The sequence below is a fragment of the Camelina sativa genome, chromosome 1, assembly GCF_030686135.1.
Source record: "Camelina sativa cultivar CO46 ecotype springtype chromosome 1, ASM3068613v1".
NCBI classification, from domain to species: Eukaryota; Viridiplantae; Streptophyta; class Magnoliopsida; order Brassicales; family Brassicaceae; genus Camelina; species Camelina sativa.
Window position 1 is genome coordinate 25875525 of NC_141880.1, and position 21503 is coordinate 25897027.

Sequence of the window (21503 nt, forward strand, 5' to 3'; positions counted from 1 at the left end):
TGTTGATGATATGATCGTTACTAGCAACTCCCATAAAGCTATGCATATCTTCAAAGAATATTTGGCTTCTTGTTTCAAGATGAAGGATCTCGGTGCTCTGAAATATTTCTTGGGAATTGAGGTTGCCAGAAGTTCAAAGGGATTTTACTTAAACCAAAGGAAATATGCTTTGGATATTGTCCACGCCGCAAGCTTGTTGGGATGCAAACCTGTCATGTTTCCGCTAGAGCAAAACCACAATCTCTCTCGTTCCACTTCACCTTTGCTTCTGGATCCAGAACCGTATTGACGTCTGATTGGGAAACTGATTTATTTGGTGTCTACACAACCAGATTTGGCTTATTGTGTACATGTCCTAGCACAATATATGAAGACTCCAAGGGAAGACCATTGGCAAGCAGCATTACGAGCTGTGTGTTACTTGAAAGGGACTGCTGGCCAAGGTATTCTTTTAAAAGCACAAAACAATTTCCACATTACATGATGGTGTGATTCTGATTGGTCGAGCTGTCGAAACTCAAGACGTTCAGTTTCTGGGTATTTTGTTTAACTTGGAGAGTCACCAATCTCATGGAAAGCCAAAAAGCAAGACACCGTGAGCATGTCATCTACGGAGGCAGAGTATCGCACCATGGCATACATCACCAAAGAGCTTTTGTGGCTGAAACGTGTTCTACAGGATCTTGGTGTACCTCATGCTCAACCAATGCGTCTTTGTTGTGATAGCAAATCAGCAATATACATCGCCACAAACCCTGTCTTCCATGAGCGTACGAAGCATATCGAGAATGATTGCCATTTTATACGCGAAAAAATTCAGAAAGGTATTTTAACACCAGTTCATGTGGATAGTTCTACACAGTTGGCAGACATCTTTACCAAACCACTTGGTGGGCAATGATTTGACGATTTTCGGGACAAACTAGGCATTATGAACCTACATGCTCCTGTTTGCGGGAGGGTATTGGAATATTAATCACTCACGTATGTTTAGGGATTGGATTAGTTAGTTTCCTTTCCGCACTTATGTATATTCGAGAGTATCTTAGCATTTAGGATCGAAGATATGTTCTTCTGTATATATGTAAATGAATCATTTGTCAATAAAACAGACAGAAATATTCTTTCCATTGTCTACGATTCTTTAACATGTCTCCGTGGTATATATAAATCCCTTTGTTTTCAAATCATCATACAACATCCACACAACAAAAAATGGATCCAACAGATGTTCCCTCGTACGATCAAGACAACAATTTCATTCCTTATGTGACAAGAGATGAAGAGCCTGTGATCATGGTTTCTGCTTTGCGACAAGTGATATCAAACTTCGAAGGTGACACTTCAACATGCGAATCTCGTCTTCCATCTTTGAACGCTGGTCCTTGTCCTCTCTCTGGTATCACCCGTTGCAACGGTTGTGTATTCCCACGGCACGAAGATACCATGGAAAAGAAGGAGAAGAAGTTCAAAGGAGTGAGGAAAAAGCCATCAGGTAAATCAGCTTTGAGAATATTGTTTCTACTAGTTTATGTATATATTTTCTTAAGCAATCAGCTAACTTGTATATATTCCAATAATACGTTATGTTGATCGGTATGGTCCAGTAGTTTATGTACTTTCATATGTATACCATCAGGTACCTTGTCGGCGGAGATATGGGATCCGAGTTTGAAAGTAAGAAGATGGCTTGGAACGTTTCCAACAGCGGATATGGCTGCCAGAGCCGGCCACAGGTACAAGCGAAGCAAGCAAGTGCTTGCGGCCGATAATATATTAAAAACAATTCGGCCTTAAAATTAAGTAGGTATAGGTAGTCTAGTGGTAGTATTTAGGTATCTCTCACCTTCACTTACCAGGTTCGATTACCTAAACTATCAGCTTTCTGATATAAAAGAGATCTTAATATATATATATATACGTATGAGATTTCTTAGTACTTGAATGAGTGGTGGAGAATTAAAGAAGAGAAGGAGAGTAATATTAAGAGAAGGAAAGAGGACTTGTAATAAGAAAGCAAAAGTTGTATTCCACGACCACATACAATGTTTCCTCTCATCACATATTTATAGGCACACAATTAAGGATGAGTCACTTAATCAAAAGAGAGAAACATGACAAGTGTTAAAACATGTGTCATATTTAGTGATGAATAATCACTTCTTTATAACACTCCCCCTTGAATATTCATCACTAGAGAATTACGTGTTGCCTCGTTAAAAACCTTATGATGGAAAAACCCATTGGGATAAAAACCATGATAAGGAAAAAAAAGTACAGTGACGTAATCTCCCCCTGGAAAAGATATGAGTGGTCTTTTCTTTAAAGATCTCGTAGATGACGCATTCCGATGCTATGAATATGCTTCCTGAATATGGTAGTCGGAAGCGATTTTGTAAAGAGATCTGCTGCGTTATCACTTGATCGGATATATTGGATATTGACTTCCTTGTTCTTCTCGAGTTCTTGAGCGTAGGAGAAGAATCTTGGAGGAATATGTTTTGTTCTGTCGCTCTTGATATAACCTTCTTTGATTTGAGCGACACAAGCTGCATTGTCTTCGTATAGTGTCGTTGGCTCCTTACTGCTGATCATTCCACTTGCATCTTTTATATGGTTTGACATGGATCTGAGCCATACACATTCTCTGCATGCTTCATGAAGCGCTATTAGTTCTGCGTGGTTCGAAGAGGTGGCGACCAAAGTCTGTTTTTGTGAACGCCACGAGATTGCAGTTCCTCCAATTGTGAAAACGTATCCAGTTTGGGATCGAGATTTATGTGGATCCGATAAATATCCTGCATCTACAAAACCAACTAGACCAAACGTAGAGTTTCTTCGATACAACAATCCCAAGTCAATCGTACCTTGAAGATAGCGGAATATGTGCTTAATTCCATTCCAGTGCCTGCGGGTAAGAGCTGAGTTGTATCTTGCAAGTAAATTAGTTGCAAATGCAATGTCTGGTCGGTACAATTTGCAAGATACATAAGTCCACTGATAGCACTCATATAAGGTACTTCGGGACCAAGTATTTCTTCATTCTCTTCACAAGGTCTGAATGGATCTGTATCAACATTCAGAGACCTACCGACCATTGGAGTACTCAAAGGAGTCGCTTTATCCATATAAAAGCGCTTTAAAATCTTTTTCGTATAATTTGACTGATGCACAAATACTCCATCTTGGAGATGTTCTATTTGAAGACCGAGGCAAAATTTTGTCTTTCCAAGATCTTTCATTTCGAATTCTTCTTTCATATGAGTTCTAGCATCATCAATCTCCTTTTGAGTTCCAATTATATTGAGATCATCAACATATACAGCAATGATCACAAATCCCGATGAGGATTTCTTTATAAAGACGCAAGGGCATATTTCATTATTTACGTACCCTTTCTTCAATAAGTGATCGCTTAAGCGATTATACCACATGCGTCCGGATTGTTTTAATCCGTAAAGTGATCGCTGTAATTTTACCGCATATATCTCATTAGGCTTTTCTTTTAAAGTCTCAGGAACCTTAAATCCTTCTGGAATTTTCATGTGTATTTCATTGTCCAATGATCCATATAAATACGCTGTCACTACATCCATAAGGTACATTTCTAAATTATTATAAGCTGTTAGATTCATTAAGTACCTGAATGTAATTGCATCCATGACCGGAGAATATGTTTCCTCATAATCAACTCCCGGCCTTTGAGAAAAACCTTGTGCAACAAGTCGGGCTTTATATCGTGTTATCTCATCTTTCTCATTTCTCTTTCTCACGAAAACCCACTTGCACCCAATAGGTTTTATATCATTAGATGCATTGACAATAGGTCCGAAGACATTTCTTTTATTAAGGGAGAACAATTCAGTTTGCATTGCACTTTTCCGTTTCTCCCAGTCAGGCCTTTGTTGGCACTCTCACAGACCTTGGATCAGGATCATCATTTTCATAATTAATCTCTTTAGATACAGAAAAAAGAAAATATTCCATTATCATCATCGATTTCATCTCTAGCCCATAATTTTCCATCTTGGGCATAGTTAATAGAGATTTCATAATTTTATGTATCGTCTTCCTGATGACTTTTCTCTTTACTTGGTTTCTCTTGAACCTTTTCATTTCTGTCTCTCATTTTCTTTTTCTTTCGGGGATTTTTATCTTTAGAACCTATTGGCCTCCCCCGTTTCAATTGAACTTTAGGCTCATTAACCTTTTTCCCATCGATTTCCTCTCTAGGAATTTCAACTCTTGATGGTGCATTTGCAGCGGGAATATGTGATTTTGTCACCCTTTTTGTATCTGTGAACGCATCTGGTAATTGATTTGCCAAATTTTGTAAATGTACAATTTTCTGAACTTCCAGCTCACATTGATTCGTAGGGGGATCAAGATGTACCAAAGATGGTGTATTCCATGTAATCTCTTTTGGTACCTGTTTAATTCCTCCCCCTAACGCTGGAAATTCATCTTCATTAAAATGGCAATCAGCAAAACGTGTTGTAAACATATCACTAGTTTGTGGTTCAAGATAATTTATGACACTTGGTGATGCATAACCGACGTATATTCCCAATCTTCTTTGTGGCCCCATTTTTGTTCTTTGCGGTGGGGTTATAGGAACATAAACCGCACATCCAAAAACACGGAGATGAGAAATGTTTGGTTCTTGACCAGACGTTAATTGTAAAGGGGAATATGTATTGTATGCACTTGGTCGTATTTGGACCAACGCTGCAGCATGCAATATAGCATGATCCCATATAGAAATTGGGAGTTTTGTTCTCAATATCAACGGTCTAGCAATGAGTTGTAACCGTTTAATTAAAGATTCAGCCATGCCATTTTGTGTATGAACAGTGAGGGACCGGATGTTCAACATCAATTCCCATTGACATACAATATTCATTAAAAGCTTGTGAAGTGAATTCACCATCGTTATCAAGCCTTATTTTCTTTATGGCATAATCAGGGAATTGTGGTTTTAACCTGATTATTTGGGAAATGAATTTGCGAAAGCCGTATTTCGTGTTGTCAAAAGACACACATATGACCATCTACTAGATGCGTCAATCATTACCATAAAATAACGAAATGGCCCGCATGAAGGGTGAATAGGTCCACATATATCACTATGTATTCTCTCTAAGAATATTGGTAATTCATTCCCGACTTTGGTTGGCGATGGCCTAATTATGAGTTTTTCTTGAGAACATGCATCACATGAAAACTCACCAGAACAATAAATTTTCTGGTTTTTTAACGGGTGGCCATTAGAATTTTGCACAATTTTTCGCATCATGATTGAACCAGGATGTCCAAGTCTCTCATGCCAAATCTTAAACGTATTAGTAAATTTTGAGTTTATTGTAACATACGATGCGAATACATTTATTTTTGTGCAATATAATCTAGAGGATAACATTGGTAACTTTTCCAATATATGTTTTTCCTCGGATTTGATGCAAAGATATTCAATGTCATTCTTATTCATAGTCACTATATGATATCTATTTCTTCGGATATCTCTGAAACTTATCAAGTTTCGTTGAGACTTAGGGGAATATAATGCATCTTTTATTTCAAATTTTGTTCCCCTTGGCATTGAAAAATTGGCTTCGCCAAAACCCATTATAATCTTTGCATTTCCAGATATAGTGCTCACGCCTTTAGCGGAGTCATTCATTTTGAGAGAGGAGAAATATTTTTTATCTCTAAATATTGAGTGCGTTGTAGCACTATCTGCTAGACACATTTCTTCATCCTTAATCTCAAAAGTTGACATTTTCTCAAAAGAGTGATCTGTATAGAAACGGTTGGATCGGTTGGAGCAGAGAGACGATCGTGCTGATAACGTGATATAAAAGAGATCTTAATATATATATACGTATGGGATTTCTTAGTACTTGAATGAGTGGTGGAGAATTAAAGGAGAGAAGGAGAGTAATATTAAGAGAAGGAAAGAGGACTTGTAATAAGAAAGCAAAAGTTGTATTCCACTCATCACATATTTATAGGCACACAATTAAAGATGAGTCACTTAATCAAAAGAGAGAAACATGACAAGTGTTAAAACATGTGCCATGTTTAGTGATGAATAATCACTTCTTTATAACACTTTCCATTTTTTTTGTAGGCATAATATTATAGCTTTAAATTATTTTGAAATATATATATATATATATATATATATATCTTATAAATTATTAGTATTTAGAAAACGAAAATAGAAAAAAAAAATCAGTTAACCCTAGCCAATAGCTATCATAGCTTCTTCTTCCTTCTTCTTTCTTCCTTCTTCTTTCTCCCTCTACCCACTCTACTAATATTTTATACATCCTTAAGGTGAAGGTATGTTAAACGAACTGAAACTTCTGAAATTGATGAGATTTCAGAGGAGATCAAACAAAAATAACAGTGATGATGTCCATTGAAAGGAGTTTGGCAGCAAAACTTGACTATGAAACCTTGATGGATGAGTTTGCAAGTAAAAATGCAAGGAGAATCATTTTCACACAAAAAAAATTTTTGATCTGTAATGCTTTAGAATTTTTTGTGCTTTTGTTAAAACTATCCAGATTTATTATTTAGTTTGATAAAAAAAATAGTTTAAATATGTGCAAATCAGCCTTTTTTCAGTTTGCTTGTAGCCACAAAAAACATAGCGCCGGCTCTGATGGCTGCACATGCTTACAACGATGCGGCGGCTGAGCTTGTCAGACAAAGACCTGCAGCAAGAGGTGACACACAAAAGGGAGAGAAAACTTCCACCAAGAAGATGACGGTGGAAAATGACTGAGAAATATTAACGGATCGTAGAAGGTTATTCATCAGGATGAACCATCTTACTTGCTTCACAAGCAAAAAAGAATTTTTAGGGGATAGTAAAACGTTTTTCTGTCAGCAAACCGAAGTATAATGGTTTGATTTGGATTGGATTGGATTGGATTGATGATAGAACCGAAGTATGTCAGTTGTGTTGTCTTGTGTTTTTATCCACCCTGTATTTCAAATTGTGTGTATTTTATCTATTTGGTTTGGTTTTATTGTGGTTGATTATATATATATGTAACCAATGGTAATAAAAGTTAATATATTATAGTTAGACGTGTTAACTATAGTATGCCATAAAATAAATGGCAACAACATTTGTTTTTTTGTTAAACAAAAAGACAACAACTTAAAAAGAACAATTATTGGAATAGAAAAAAAAAATGATAAGTTGTTTAGAGGTCTTAAGAATTCACTTACTGAAATTCTATATGTAGCCAACAAAGAATGTGACTACATGACGCAAGGTTTCAAGCAAACCGAGCACATACACGTTCTCTTAACTTAATGTAGCTCTATCTTCTCTTGCTATGGCCTATGTCGATATCCCGTGGAAGACGGAAGACCAAACTAGTGGCGTCGGCGTTGGACGTTCTACAGCTACTATGCAATGGGACAACGAATTTTTTTGGCTTTAATTACAACAAAGTCATTGAAGTATTTCCTCTTTATCTTCAACATGGTGATATATTCGATGGATCTGACCAAAGTGGTATCTGATTATGAAGAATGGCTGGCATTTGCTCCCAAACTGAGCATTTTAGAAACTTTTCTCGTTTTCTTATGAAGTCCAACCTAAATAAATTCATTAGTAAAAAAAATAGTGTACGTTAAGCTTCTTATTTTTCCTATACTAGGTTTTGAACCCACGCCACGCGTGGGTATATTTGATATATTTTGATGAAAACTATATATGATTGATGACGATAGTAAAATATTATCTTATAAAAAATTTAAATTTGTATTAAGGAAAATTTTCAGATACATAATTTTTTGAAATATAAAAATCAGTTGTGTTATAAAATCAAATCTGATAAAAAAATCATGAATTTAACTCGACATCCAGGCGAGACGAATTAAACTGATGACCTCACATATCCTAAACCATTTATTTGACCACCAGAAAAACAAAACAATTTTATCATCATGAATTTAACTCGTTTTCATATTTAATTGATCGCTACCACCTATGTTTTCGTGTTTTTTATTCAAAGTTTTCTTATTTTTCATATTCTTTCTTGTCATTTCTATTGTCAAATTTTGTGGTAATCGTCATCATTAATTTTACTGTCTAGTTCTTCGCTATACTCTTTTTCTTCTTCATCCTCGTCAACTTCTTCACTTTCTTCCACTAAAAAACCTTTTTTTTAGACTACCACACAACTTGTTAATCCATCAAACTCCAAGAACAAAATCATTTCTTTTCTCATAAAAATAAAAAATAAGATAAAAAATAAAAAATTAATGAACAAATATCAACTTATCTATAAAATCATACACAAAAATATGTTTTACAGCTCATAAGAAATAAAAAGCACAAACGTAGATAAATAAGATAAATTATGTTTTACATAAATATTTATAATATTTTAAACATTTAAAATTTAAAAATTATAATATTTAAAAACTTTTTAAAAGCTAAGAACTTTTAAAATTATAATATTTAAAAACTTTTGAAAAGTAAAAACTTTTAAAAGTTTCAATATTTATAATATTCAAACTTTTAAAATTTTTAAATATTATAATTTATTTTTTTGAAACTTTTGAAAGTTTTAATTTGATCAAATAAAAAACCGTATCAAACCGAATATACTTTTAAGTTTGGATGCCTGATAAATCAAGTTTTCCTGCTCATTCGTTGTTGGAAGCATATTAATCTTATTTATACTGGTTCTGAACCATTGTCTAAAACTTTTATAGCCGATGTGGGATATTGTGCATAGTTCTTTTATTTCCATGAATTTAAAATTTTCCTTTTTCTAGAAAATTCTGGAATTTTTTTTAAAAAAATTAATGAATGACATGTCAAATCCTAATTTGTTGTTTAAAACAATTCTGAATATAGAAAATTCTGGAGATTTTAAAAAATGTTAATTAGTGAAGTGTTTAATCACAATTGGAGGTTTAAAATTTTATGTGGACGCCTTTAAGAGCTTATAGCTCTTACTCTTTATTAGTATAGATTTAAACTTACATTCCTTATTAACTGTTATTTGATATAATTTTTAATTTGATAAATCGATTAATAACTAAATGTGTTTGTGAAAAAAAGAAAGTTATTGAACTAGATTTGAAAAATAAAAGTTAAGTGTTTATGAAGTTCTATGGCTGAATTTTTTATGTTTGTTCAACAGTAAAAATTTAAAATGTAACTACTAAGTTATTATATATATATATATATTGTTTTTTTTTTTCAAAAAGTTACAGTATTGTATGTTTAATATACTTCACTTCACCTATTTTGACATCCCTACATACATGTTGATCATATGACATTCATGATAAAAAAAAAACTACCTATATTTCTACCATGAATATCATATAATCATAAATAGAAAATATAGGGACTGAATCTTCGTGAGTAATGGAAATAAAATAATTGGATTTTTTCTGAATAATGATTTATTATTTTCTTAATGAAATAAGCATATGGCAAATTGACAAATTATATAATGTTGTGTGACTTGTGTGAGATCTACTTTTGTCAATCTTTTCAAACAAAATAAAATAAAAATAAAAACAAATCAGACAAAAAGAAGGAAATTTTCTACATTTATTAAAAAAATAATTAATAAAGAAATACAGTACTTAAAGAAGACAATTAACAATTACTATTTAAAGATATGAAGAAGATCAAAAGCCACACGACTACTACTATATACATCTATCTACATATTAACTGTATCTTCTCTAATACATTTGTACATTCAATCCATGAATGTGTAAAAAAGACAGCGAGCTTCAGATTGATCCGTGAGGGGAACGAAGAAGAAGAAGAAGAAGAAGAAGAAGAAGAAGAAGAAGAAGAAGAGGGGAAAGCAAAATCAAATTCCTCTCCATTACTTTGCGGCGGCAATCCCACAACGAATCTCCTCTCTCTCTCTTCTCGGGGGCGAGGAGAGAGAGAAAGAGAAGCAGAAGCGACATTGTCTTTGAATTGATACCTCTCAGACACACAGGTTAATGTGTTTTTTTTCTTATTAAAAGGTTGTGTTATGCTTTTGTCTGCTTCTGTCTTCTCTAGATAACATCGATGGGAACACAACAACAACAATAACAACAACAACAACAACAAAATAAAATAAAAAAGTCTCAATTTTTATTTTTTTTATAAAAAAAAAAAAAAGGAATTGTGTTCTTGTTCGACGTGTTGGACTCTGACGTGAACTCGTTTTTGTTTCCATGTGCGATGTGTCTATCAGATTCTGCGTTTCTCTCTACCAACATCGTGACTCTGCTCTTGTCCTTCTTATTTCATACTCACGCTTGCTCTCTTCTTCCTCTGCAACCTCTAGATGTTCAATTCCCTTCGTCTCGTCTCGTCTCGTCAATGCTGTTTAGCTCAGAAGCTCAATCTTTGATAACAATCTAATCGACAAATGGGTTTTACTCTGAGAGCTCTTCTCGATTTGCCAGTAGTGGAATCTTCTTCGATCTGTATCAATTTGAGCCTCTTTTCACTATCTCTTCTCGTTATCTCCGCAAGACGCTTACTTTACTGTCTCCGTCGAGCTCGGTTCTTCAAACATGATTCTGTTGGGAGCCCGGGTTCCGTCGTCAATGTTGGTGTTGGCGGAGAAACCCACGACGTTGAAATCACCAAAAGCTATAAATTCTCGGTGATTTGTTGTTTCTTTGTTCTGATCGTGCAAGTTTCGGTGTTAGTGTTCGATGTTATTGGAGTGGTTAAGGAGAGAAGCGAAGAAATTTATGCGATTTTGTCGCCGATTACACAGATTCTAGCTTGGTTAGTGTTATGCACATCAGTTGTTCGATGTAAATACACTTGTACGGAAAAGTTCCCTTTCTTGTTAAGGCTATGGTGGGTTGTGGGATTCTTTATCTCTTTATGGGCTTTGTTTATTGACTCCAGAGATCTTGTTGCAAACGGCTCAAACCATTATTTGTCTTCACACGCTGTTGGGAACTTTGTTGCAGCTCCGGCTCTGGCTTTTCTCTGCTTCCTTGGTTTCAGAGGTGTGTCAGGTCTTCGGGTTGTTATTACAAGTTCCTATCTTCATGAGCCTTTGCTTGTTGAAGAAGAAGAAGCAGGGTGTCTCAATGTTACTTCTTATAGTGATGCTGGATTGTTCAGCCTTGCTACGCTTTCGTGGCTGAACCCTCTTCTCTCACTTGGCGCCAAGAGGCCTTTGGATCTCAAGGATATTCCTCTGCTCGCTCCTAAAGACCGAGCAAAGACGAATTACAAAGTCTTGAACTTGAAATGGGAGAAGTTGAAAGCTGAGAATCCTTCCAAGTCTCCTTCTCTTGCTTGGGCGATCTTGAAGTCGTTTTGGAAAGAAGCGGCTTGTAATGCAGTCTTTGCCGGTTTGAACACTCTTGTTTCTTATGTGGGTCCTTATTTGTTGAATGACTTTGTTAATTATCTGGGTGGGAAAGAGACTTACCCTAACGAGGGTTACATCCTCGCTGGGATCTTCTTTGTGGCGAAGCTTGCAGAGACGCTAACAACTCGACAGTGGTATCTTGGGGTTGATATCATGGGGATGCATGTGAGATCAGCTCTTACGGCTATGGTGTACCGAAAAGGGCTTAAACTCTCGAGTTTAACCAAACAGAACCACACGAGCGGCGAAATTGTGAACTACATGGCTGTTGATGTCCAGAGAGTAGGTGATTTCTCGTGGTACCTTCATGATATGTGGATGCTTCCTCTACAGATTGTGCTTGCTCTCGGGATTTTGTACAGGAGTGTGGGACTGGCGGCTTTAGCCACTTTGGTGGCCACAGTTTTCTCTATTATTGCCACTATCCCACTGGCGAAAATTCAAGAGGACTATCAGGACAAATTGATGACTGCTAAGGATGAGCGAATGAGGAAGACTTCCGAGTGTTTGAGGAACATGAGGATTCTGAAATTGCAGGCTTGGGAGGATAGGTACCGGGTTGTACTTGAGGAAATGAGGAATACAGAGTTTAAATGGCTTCGAAAGGCTTTGTACTCCCAAGCGTTTATTACATTTATATTCTGGAGTTCACCCATATTTGTAGCTGCTATCACGTTTGCTACGGCTATAGGCTTAGGAACTCAGCTCACTGCAGGAGGTGTTCTCTCCGCGCTTGCAACATTCAGGATTCTTCAGGAGCCACTAAGGAATTTTCCTGATCTGGTGTCTATGATGGCTCAGACTAAAGTATCTCTTGATCGGATATCAGGACTTCTGCTAGAGGAAGAGCTGCAGGAAGATGCTACGACAATCCTTTCTCAAGGTACGTCAGACACATCTGTGGAGATCAACGACGGTTGTTTCTCGTGGGATCCTTCATGGGTGAGGCCAACTTTGTTTGGGATTCACTTGAAAGTTCAGAGAGGAATGCGAGTAGCTGTCTGTGGAGTCGTTGGTTCCGGGAAATCAAGTTTTCTTTCTTGTATACTTGGAGAAATCCCTAAAATCTCGGGTGAAGTAAGTGAAATACTTCAAGAACCTTAAAAAAAAACATGCATCTGTCTTCATTTTTTTCAGGGATAGAAATTTCTTTCCTCTAGCAAATTTCACGAAATGTACACTGAAATACACAGGTCAGAATATGCGGTAGTGCTGCTTATGTTTCACAGTCCGCCTGGATTCAGTCTGGGAATATAGAAGAAAATATTCTCTTTGGCAGTCCAATGGATAAGGCTAAGTACAAGAATGTTATACACGCTTGTTCATTGAAACGGGACTTGGAACTCTTCTCACATGGCGATCAGACCATTATTGGTGACAGAGGCATAAACCTTAGCGGTGGTCAGAAGCAGAGAGTTCAGCTCGCAAGAGCACTTTACCAGGATGCTGATATATATCTGCTCGACGACCCTTTTAGTGCTGTTGATGCTCACACTGGCTCCGAACTCTTCAAGGTACACTGTTGTTTTCTCCGTTTAACCGAATAAACATATTTTTCAAACACTTTGTTGTATATCTCCTTGAACCACACTTTGTCGTATGTACTACAGGAATATATATTGACAGCTCTGGCAGACAAGACTGTGATATTCGTAACTCATCAGGTCGAGTTTCTTCCTACCACGGATCTTATATTGGTAAGGACTTCTTCAACATGGCCAAGAGTTCTATATGTTAAGATACCCAGAAAAGTATACAACACCAAGAAAGCGCTTCAAGAACTTTCTTGTCTATCTGCAGGTACTTAAGGATGGGCAAATTATACAGTCAGGCAAGTATGAAGAACTGCTACAAGCAGGAACTGATTTCTTATCTCTTGTGTCTGCTCATCATGAAGCTATTGAAGCAATGGACATTCCCAGTCATTCATCAGAAGACTCTGACAGCAATCAGGTGCTAGACCAGTCATTGCCACACAATCCGAAATCCAATGCTTCCTCGAGCAACATTGAGATTCTAGCCAAAGAGGTCCAAGAAGGGCCATCCGGGTCTAACCAGAAAGCCATCAAAGAGAAAAAGAAAGCAAAACGGCTTAGAAAGAAACAACTGGTTCAGGAAGAGGAACGTGTGAGGGGACGAGTCAGTATGAAGGTGTACTGGTCATATATGGCTGCAGCCTATAAAGGATTGTTGATTCCACTCATAATCATTGCACAATCACTCTTTCAGTTCCTTCAGATTGCAAGTAACTGGTGGATGGCCTGGGCAAATCCGCAAACCGAGGGAGACCAAGCTAAAGTGAGCTCCACGGTCCTTCTCCTCGTGTTTATTTCCTTAGCATTTGGTAGCTCAGTGTTTATCTTTGTCCGAGCTATTCTGGTCGCTACATTCGGCCTTGCAGCCGCCCAGAAGTTGTTTCTGAACATGCTCAGAAGTGTTTTTCGAGCGCCAATGTCATTTTTCGACTCGACTCCTGCTGGAAGGATCTTAAATCGGGTTTGTTCTTTTTAAAATTAATCAAACTATGACTATGACGTCTTCTCTTCATGCATAGTATTTCTCATTGCTATTATGTACCTTTCAGGTGTCTATTGATCAAAGCGTCGTAGATCTCGATATTCCTTTTAGGCTCGGAGGATTTGCTTCCACAACAATACAACTCATCGGCATTGTTGGTGTGATGACAAACGTTACATGGCAAGTGTTCCTTCTTGTAATCCCAACCGGCATTGCTTGTTTGTGGATGCAGGTAATTTCTGTAAATTTTTTGAACATTCTTTCTATGGTGTTTTCATAACTTCAGGGGTACTTTCTATTTGCAATATGTTTTAACGGCAAGTTTTTTTCACTTATAAATGCAGAAATACTACATGGCTTCATCTAGAGAGCTGGTTCGGATTGTGAGCATACAGAAATCTCCAATTATCCATCTTTTTGGTGAGTCAATTGCAGGTGCAGCAACAATCAGAGGGTTTGGCCAAGAAAAGCGTTTCATGAAGAGAAACCTCTATTTACTGGACTGCTTTGCCCGCCCTTTCTTCTGCAGCATCGCTGCAATTGAGTGGCTCTGTTTACGCATGGAACTACTCTCTACTTTCGTCTTTGCCTTCTGTATGCTCCTGCTTGTTAGTTTTCCACATGGAATGATCGATCCAAGTAAGTTTTCTCATTCTCCCATTTCCATCTTTAGACCATGGTCTGCATTTCCCGCCAGAAACTCGTTAGTCAAAGATCTGTTGTTTTTACCGACTTCATACTATTTACCTCTGTATAGGCATGGCTGGCCTTGCAGTAACCTATGGCCTTAATTTAAACGCTCGACTTTCTCGTTGGATACTTAGCTTTTGTAAGCTAGAGAACAAAATCATCTCCATTGAAAGAATCTATCAGTACAGTCAAATTCCTAGTGAAGCCCCTACGTTTATCGAGAATGCTCACCCTCCGGCCACATGGCCAGAGAACGGAACCATTGAGATCAACAATTTGAAGGTAAATCAAAATTTTAATCTTCTCTTGACCTGTTTCAGACCAATTGCATAGCTTCATACATTATTCATCCCCTTCCTCTGTGTTTAAAGGTTCGCTATGGAGAGAATCTACCAACTGTCCTTCATGGAATCAGCTGTGTGTTCCCTGGTGGCAAGAAGATTGGGATTGTGGGCCGCACAGGAAGCGGTAAATCAACCCTGATCCAAGCACTATTCCGGCTGATAGAGCCATATGCAGGGCAGATAGTCATTGATGGCATTGATATCTCTTCCATTGGCCTTCACGATCTCCGAGGCCGTCTCAGCATCATTCCGCAAGATCCCACCTTGTTTGAAGGCACTATCCGGGGAAACCTTGACCCTCTCGAAGAACATACTGATCAAGAAGTTTGGCAGGTACAATAAATTGTTAATAATCTTCTGATTTCAGTCATATATGAAAACCATTAGATTCTGAATGTGTTAGAGATCTTGTTTTTTCTTTTTTCTTTTGTCAGGCTCTAGATAAGTCACAACTAGGGGACATAGTTCGTGCGAAAGACCATAAACTCGATATTCCAGGTATAGAGCTAAAACGCGGTGATATATCCGCCATAGATCTTGCTGGAAAATGTTTTAAGAACCTGATTTGATTCGTTGATTTGAACTGCTGATGCAGTGTTAGAAAATGGAGATAACTGGAGCGTCGGGCAGAGGCAGCTTGTAGCTCTGGGGCGTGCGCTTCTTAAACAAGCGAGAATTCTTGTACTTGATGAAGCAACTGCTTCGGTTGACTCAGCCACTGATAATCTCATCCAGAAGATTCTAAGAACAGAGTTCGGAGACTGCACTGTCTGCACTATCGCACATCGGATCCCGACTGTGATAGATAGTGACATGGTTTTGGTTCTAAGCGATGGTACATACACACAAAATGAAAATCCTTTTTTTCTCATATGAAATGTTCACCTGTCACTTCACCCTAAAAACTTGGATGATTACTTTGCAGGTCTTGTTGCAGAATTCGACACACCAACACGACTTCTTGAGGATAAATCATCGATGTTCCTTAGATTAGTGACTGAATACTCCTCAAGATCCAGCGGCATACCTGACTTCTGATCGGTGTACCATAAGTGAACGCAAACTTATTCGCCGAGCCACCGGGACAGAGGTGATCTCGCTGCGAATCTCGGACAAATTAGAAAATATGTCTGAAGTCTGAACCAACACACAGGACTCAAGATCTTGTCAGTGTCAGTACAACAAATAAAGTGCAGGTGACTGAAGAACACTGGAGACGACCAGAGTTTTCGGTACGAAAAAGGAGATTTAAAGATTCAGGTCACAGGCATTTTTGCTAAGCTTTAAAGTTTTTTAGTTTAGGTTTATATTATAAAGCTGGATCAGTTCTGTAGAGACTGCTTCATTGTTGTCGTGAAAAGCAAAGGTTACATTCGATTTTTGTAGGATAATATCATCAAATCACGAGCGTTCTGCATCCCTTTTTTAATAATAATCGTCTTACACTTATAAACTTACAATCTGATATCAACCGTGTCGTTTCTTCAACAACGTTCGTTTCACTTAAACCGAACGACGTAACACGCCACACGACTCTAAGCTTACGACGGGTTTCATTACGTAGTTTTAGATTCAAAACGACGTGGTTTTGTTTTAAGAGGCTGGTTTGTGATCTTGTTAAGGCCCAGGCCCAGGACCATTCACTTGTATCCTCGAGGCAGCAAAATCTTCTGTTCCCATTTCTCTCTTCTTCTTCTTCGGTCTCTCTCTCGCTCATCTGTATTTGTTGTCTCTCGATCGATCGTGTAACTGAGAACAAGGATGCAAGCAGTTTCCAGGAGATTAGTTCAACGGCCTCTCGCCGGAGGAGCTTCGATCTGTTCATCTTCTTCTCTCAGATCGCTCTATGGATTCTCAAATCACCGTTAAGTTTCCGCCATTGATATTTTCTCTTCGATTTGGGTATTTAGGTTGTTTGCTTATTTTGTCTGGCGCTAATTCGAGATTTGTGATTTTTTTAATGGTGACCCCATCAGTGAATGGAACTGATAATCGTCGCTATGCGTCTTCCCTGGCTAATAAAGGGGGCGTGGGACACCTCGCTCGTAAGGGTACTGGTGGGAGGTCTTCCGTGAGGTATGTCATTGCTCTCTTTTTTTTTTAGGGTTTAATTCCTAAAGAAAATGCTGGAGAATTTCTCATGGGAAGGAGACATGTTATTACTACTACTAATGTGTTAGGATTTTTAGCTTATTCTGTGTATCTTTGTTAAAAGTTTTGAGCTTTAGAGGGTAGCTTTTGTGGATGAGTTGCAATTCCATTTACGGGGTAAGTTATTATCTCTAAGGGTTTTGCGGTAGCTGCAGTATTCTGAATTTGTCTCGAAAGCTCTCTGTTCCGTTTGTCTTGGGTTTTGTTTCTTTAGAATAGAATGCTGGTAAATTCTCATGGGAATAAGAAATGTTATCTTGTGTGCTAGGGTAAAGCAAGCTTAGAGGGTCGCTTTTATACATTACTTGCCATTGTAGAGAAATGTATTATCTCTTAGGAGTTCAGTATAGCGAATTTTTCTCGAGAGCTTTCTGTTAAGAGAAAAAGAATATAGATGTTGGTCTATGGAAATAATAATTTCTTCTTTGCTTTGCCAGTGGCATTGTAGCTACGGTATTTGGAGCCACAGGATTTCTGGGTCGTTATCTTGTGCAGCAGCTAGGTGAGTTGTGTTAAACAGTTGTTATTACCAGTCTGGTATCAATCTTTTTTTCCTTTACATTTACAGATTTTTTTTTTGGTTACTTGCTAAATTCAAGTGAATGTTTTCTTCCAGCTAAAATGGGATCACAAGTGCTCGTTCCTTTCCGAGGCTCAGAGGACTCTCCTCGACATCTCAAGCTGATGGGAGATTTAGGACAGGTAATATATTCTTTTATTTAACCTAATGCTTTCAATGAAATGCCTCAAAAAGCATCTTTTTAGAAAACTATGCTTTGGCTCGGCATATCTGATGTGCGTTTGTTGCCTGTATATTTCAGGTGGTACCAATGAAATTTGATCCAAGAGATGAAGACTCGATTAAGGCTGTCATGGCCAAGGCTAATGTTGTTATCAATCTAATTGGTAGTTATTTTGTTCGATCTTATTTTATCTAGCAATTATTGTTAAATCTTTATAAAAACCAGTACTGTTCCTTTGTTTTTTGGATGATATTTAATCTAATCCTCAGGAAGAGAGTACGAGACCAGAAATTTCAGTTTTGAGGATGTGAACCATCATATTGCTGAGAAACTTGCATTGGTATGTATTTGAATCCTGTTGAGTTGTCTCCAATAAAAGTGGTGAACAGGTTTCATTTTTGTTGCTTACTTTTGAAATAAGTAACATATGTTTAACTGTCAGGAGGATATGCTCTGCTATTAGCTGCTCTTTTGGTTATGTCTAATTAACTTGGGGCTTTGTGGATATGTTGTTTCAGGTGGCTAAGGAACACGGGGGGATAATGAGATATATTCAAGTTTCTTGCCTAGGAGCTTCAATGTCATCTCCTTCAAGAATGCAGAGAGCAAAGGCTGCTGCTGAGGAAGCTGTCTTGAGTGCGCTGCCTGAGGTAAACTTATACCGCCTTTTTGGCTCACATGAGTCTCTCTTTTGTAATTATCATCATAAATCATCATAATGTTTTATTTATTATATGCACTTCCCTACTTTTTTAGAGATCTTGTGCAGAACTGGAAAACCCGTAGATGGTGTTATTAGAAAATTCTAAAATCTCATAAGTTTTTAAAGCAAAAAAAGCGTACCTGGGATGGTTTATATAAAGTTTTTATCATCATTAGTATGCTTCTAGTCAATTCCTGACGTATGTGTGTTTCCTAGGCCACCATCATGAGACCTGCAACCATGATTGGTACAGAAGACAGAATCTTGAACCCCTGGTCAATGTTCGTTAAAAAATATGGTTTCCTTCCGCTCATAGGTGGTGGGACCACCAAGTACGTCTTACATCCTTTGTGCAATTCTATTCACCGGTTCATAGTAGCTATTACAATGTAGACCTGGTTCCTTCCCTGACAATAACTCCATTGCAGATTTCAGCCTGTTTATGTGGTTGATGTTGCTGCTGCAATCGTTGCAGCTCTAAAGGATGATGGCTCCAGCATGGGGAAAACATATGAATTGGGTGGTCCAGATGTCTTTACCACTCATGAGTTGGTAAATTCTTATAATCCTTCATGTTCTCTGTCACAGTGGCAGCTCAGTGGTTTTGATTTCCATGTGTTTCTTGTAGGCAGAGATCATGTATGATATGATTCGTGAATGGCCTCGGTATGTGAATCTTCCATTTCCAATAGCCAAGGTAAAAGATCATAACCGTGCACTTTTTATGGTAGAAACTCCAACTATTTTTCTTTTCTTCTTGAAGTAATACTGATTTCACATGTGTCACAATCTGTTCCAGGCAATGGCGGCTCCTAGGGACTTCATGGTGAACAAAGTCCCTTTCCCCTTACCCTCTCCTCAGATCTTCAATCTGGATCAAATCAATACACTTACAACCGATACACTTGTATCCGACAATGGTTAGTCATTATTCATAGAAGTAAACTGAGTTCTTTTCCTTGAATTGACTGATTCTCACTCTTTATTATACAACAATTGCTGTTTCAGCCTTGAAGTTTCAGGATTTGGACCTTGTCCCCCATAAATTGAAAGGATATCCGGTCGAGTTTCTTATCCAATATCGCAAGGGCGGTCCTAACTTCGGTTCTACTGTCAGTGAAAAGATACCAACAGACTTCTATCCTTGATGCTGCTTCTGCTCAAAGGTCATTTCCTGGACTAATTTTTTCATGCAAGTGTCACAATGAAATCGCGGAAACCAGATTTGGTATGTTGATGCCTTTCATTTACTTTTGTCAATAATAAACGGGTCCTCCTCTTTGTTGTGTTCTGGAAAAAATTATAACACATCAACATCATTATAAGTTAGAGAGGGGACATTATCTTTCTTGATGGGGCGATTTGGCCCCTTAGAAATTATGCAGTATCTGGTTCGTTTCGAACTCCATGTCCCGACTTTGCTCTTGAGTATAACTAAAGCCATATGCTTTCGTCTTTGAATTCCATTTAGTTTGGTGTTGTATGTTGCGCAAAAATGGTTCAACTTGTATCTGTGTGCAATAGAGTTTAAACCCTGAGTGATTTGAAGTTTCCTTTACATGGTCAAGAGGGTATTCAACTTGGTTATGTACAGATATTGAAACATTGATACCCATTTACCTATCTTTAGAATCTAGTCATGGATATGGAGCCATTGGCACCCGGCACCCATGAGTTGTTGGGGCGGGTAAGGAATCTAGTTATGCAAACCGTAGAATATATAACTTTGCTTCTAGGTGTAAAAAACAGTAAAGAACTTTAGGAAACCTCAAATACCAAGCAAAGCATATAGAGCCAATATCATGAAACTGGAGGGATAGAACAGAATCATTTTGCAGTACGTATCCCAAAATGGAAGATGAAGGAGACTATCCTGGTCCTGAATCCGATTTTGGTGGAATCAACTTGAACGGGAGAAATGTTGGGGCGGTGATGGTAGCGCCTAGGGATGTAGACATAGCGAGTCAAAGTGGTTGCAGGATCAACATCTACGTGAACAGCAACGTTCAAGCAACGTGTGGGTCAGCTTTGCTCAGTAGCGAGGTTAAGCTAAGAGATCCCGGTGTTCATCTCCATATCCAAGATGTTAAAATGACCCGTGATGATGACGGATCTAAACAGAAGGAGATGACGCTGATGAATGTTGGGCTATGCTTGGTCTGTCTCTTTAACATCGTTCTAGTACTCATTCTCTTCTTCTCCTCTTGGTTCTGGCAAAAAACTGATTCCGTATAGATCTCCCCATCAACAGATGATCATGCTAAGAAGTAAGAGTGATCCTTCCGTCCTTAATTATTTCCTCAGTTACTTATCTGTGGTCTAAATTTTAGATTACATCTCATGTTGTATTCACATTATTCAAGATTGAGATTAAGATCAATGCTATAGCCCAATCATGTAAATGGCGTAGGACTATAGTGGGGCAAACGTGACGAAAGTTACGAGGCTAGGATTACAACTATAAAGTACTCCGTACCAATTAGAATTTCAGCTAGGGGATTATAACTATTTAAGTACCGATTTGACGAATAAAAATCAAGTAGATATCAATTAGCTAGAATCTTTCTTTTCTAAATATGCATTTGCCCATTCACCCATTAGATGATTAGAAGACCACGATCTCGTTCGAAGAATCTTCCGAGGACATATATATATATATATATATATATATGTATCTTAAATTAGGAATTTGTACAATATTGAAACCTCACTTTTGCAAATCACCCTTACATGTTGAGCAATTGTAACAAATAATTAAAGAATCAAAAATTGGATTTTATTTTTATGGTTGGAAAAGAGTTAATGCTAGTCCATTACTCTCTTCAATTATTTTAAAGAGAGAGTATAAATTTTTTCTTGCAAGTCCTTTGTGGTATCCATGTGAGATGAAACATTGGGGAGCACAAACTTCCCCACTCCCACAAGCCACGTTTGTCTCTTAAAGTTTCTAAGTATATATTTT

The 21503-nt window shown here is 37.6% G+C and overlaps 4 protein-coding genes across 5 annotated transcripts; all 4 read left to right on the plus strand.

Moving 5' to 3' along the window:
- The first annotated feature begins 1215 nt into the window (after positions 1-1215).
- LOC104710861 (ethylene-responsive transcription factor ERF120-like) lies at positions 1216-6913 on the plus strand. Its single transcript, XM_010427521.2, has 3 exons — positions 1216-1495; positions 1640-1712; positions 6670-6913. Exons 1-3 carry the CDS (start codon positions 1216-1218, stop codon positions 6791-6793), a joined length of 477 nt encoding a protein of 158 aa, XP_010425823.1. The 3' UTR covers positions 6794-6913.
- Positions 6914-9662: 2749 nt separating this feature from the next.
- LOC104701848 (ABC transporter C family member 5) lies at positions 9663-16397 on the plus strand. Of its 2 annotated transcripts, XM_087462718.1 has the most exons (12): positions 9663-10004; positions 10248-12470; positions 12587-12907; positions 13004-13090; positions 13194-13889; positions 13978-14142; positions 14255-14549; positions 14668-14882; positions 14972-15277; positions 15379-15442; positions 15540-15779; positions 15870-16397. In XM_087462718.1, exons 2-12 carry the CDS (start codon positions 10425-10427, stop codon positions 15980-15982), a joined length of 4548 nt encoding a protein of 1515 aa, XP_087318844.1. In that variant the 5' UTR covers positions 9663-10004; positions 10248-10424; the 3' UTR covers positions 15983-16397. The 2 variants fall into 2 exon arrangements, with proteins under 2 accessions (XP_087318844.1, XP_087318848.1); XM_087462722.1 differs by lacking the exon at positions 9663-10004 and having other exon boundaries at positions 10015-12470.
- A 121-nt stretch (positions 16398-16518) lies between these two features.
- Positions 16519-20002, plus strand: LOC104701839 (NADH dehydrogenase [ubiquinone] 1 alpha subcomplex subunit 9, mitochondrial). Its single transcript, XM_010417591.3, has 12 exons — positions 16519-16808; positions 16921-17020; positions 17533-17597; positions 17712-17797; positions 17917-18001; positions 18108-18178; positions 18357-18488; positions 18758-18873; positions 18970-19093; positions 19170-19238; positions 19341-19461; positions 19550-20002. The coding sequence occupies exons 1-12, from the start codon at positions 16706-16708 to the stop codon at positions 19687-19689; spliced, it is 1212 nt and encodes a 403-aa protein (XP_010415893.1). The 5' UTR covers positions 16519-16705; the 3' UTR covers positions 19690-20002.
- Positions 20003-20294: 292 nt separating this feature from the next.
- On the plus strand, positions 20295-20943 carry LOC104701830 (uncharacterized). The gene has a single exon (XM_010417579.3). It carries the CDS (start codon positions 20393-20395, stop codon positions 20774-20776), a length of 384 nt encoding a protein of 127 aa, XP_010415881.1. The 5' UTR covers positions 20295-20392; the 3' UTR covers positions 20777-20943.
- Positions 20944-21503: the final 560 nt, after the last annotated feature.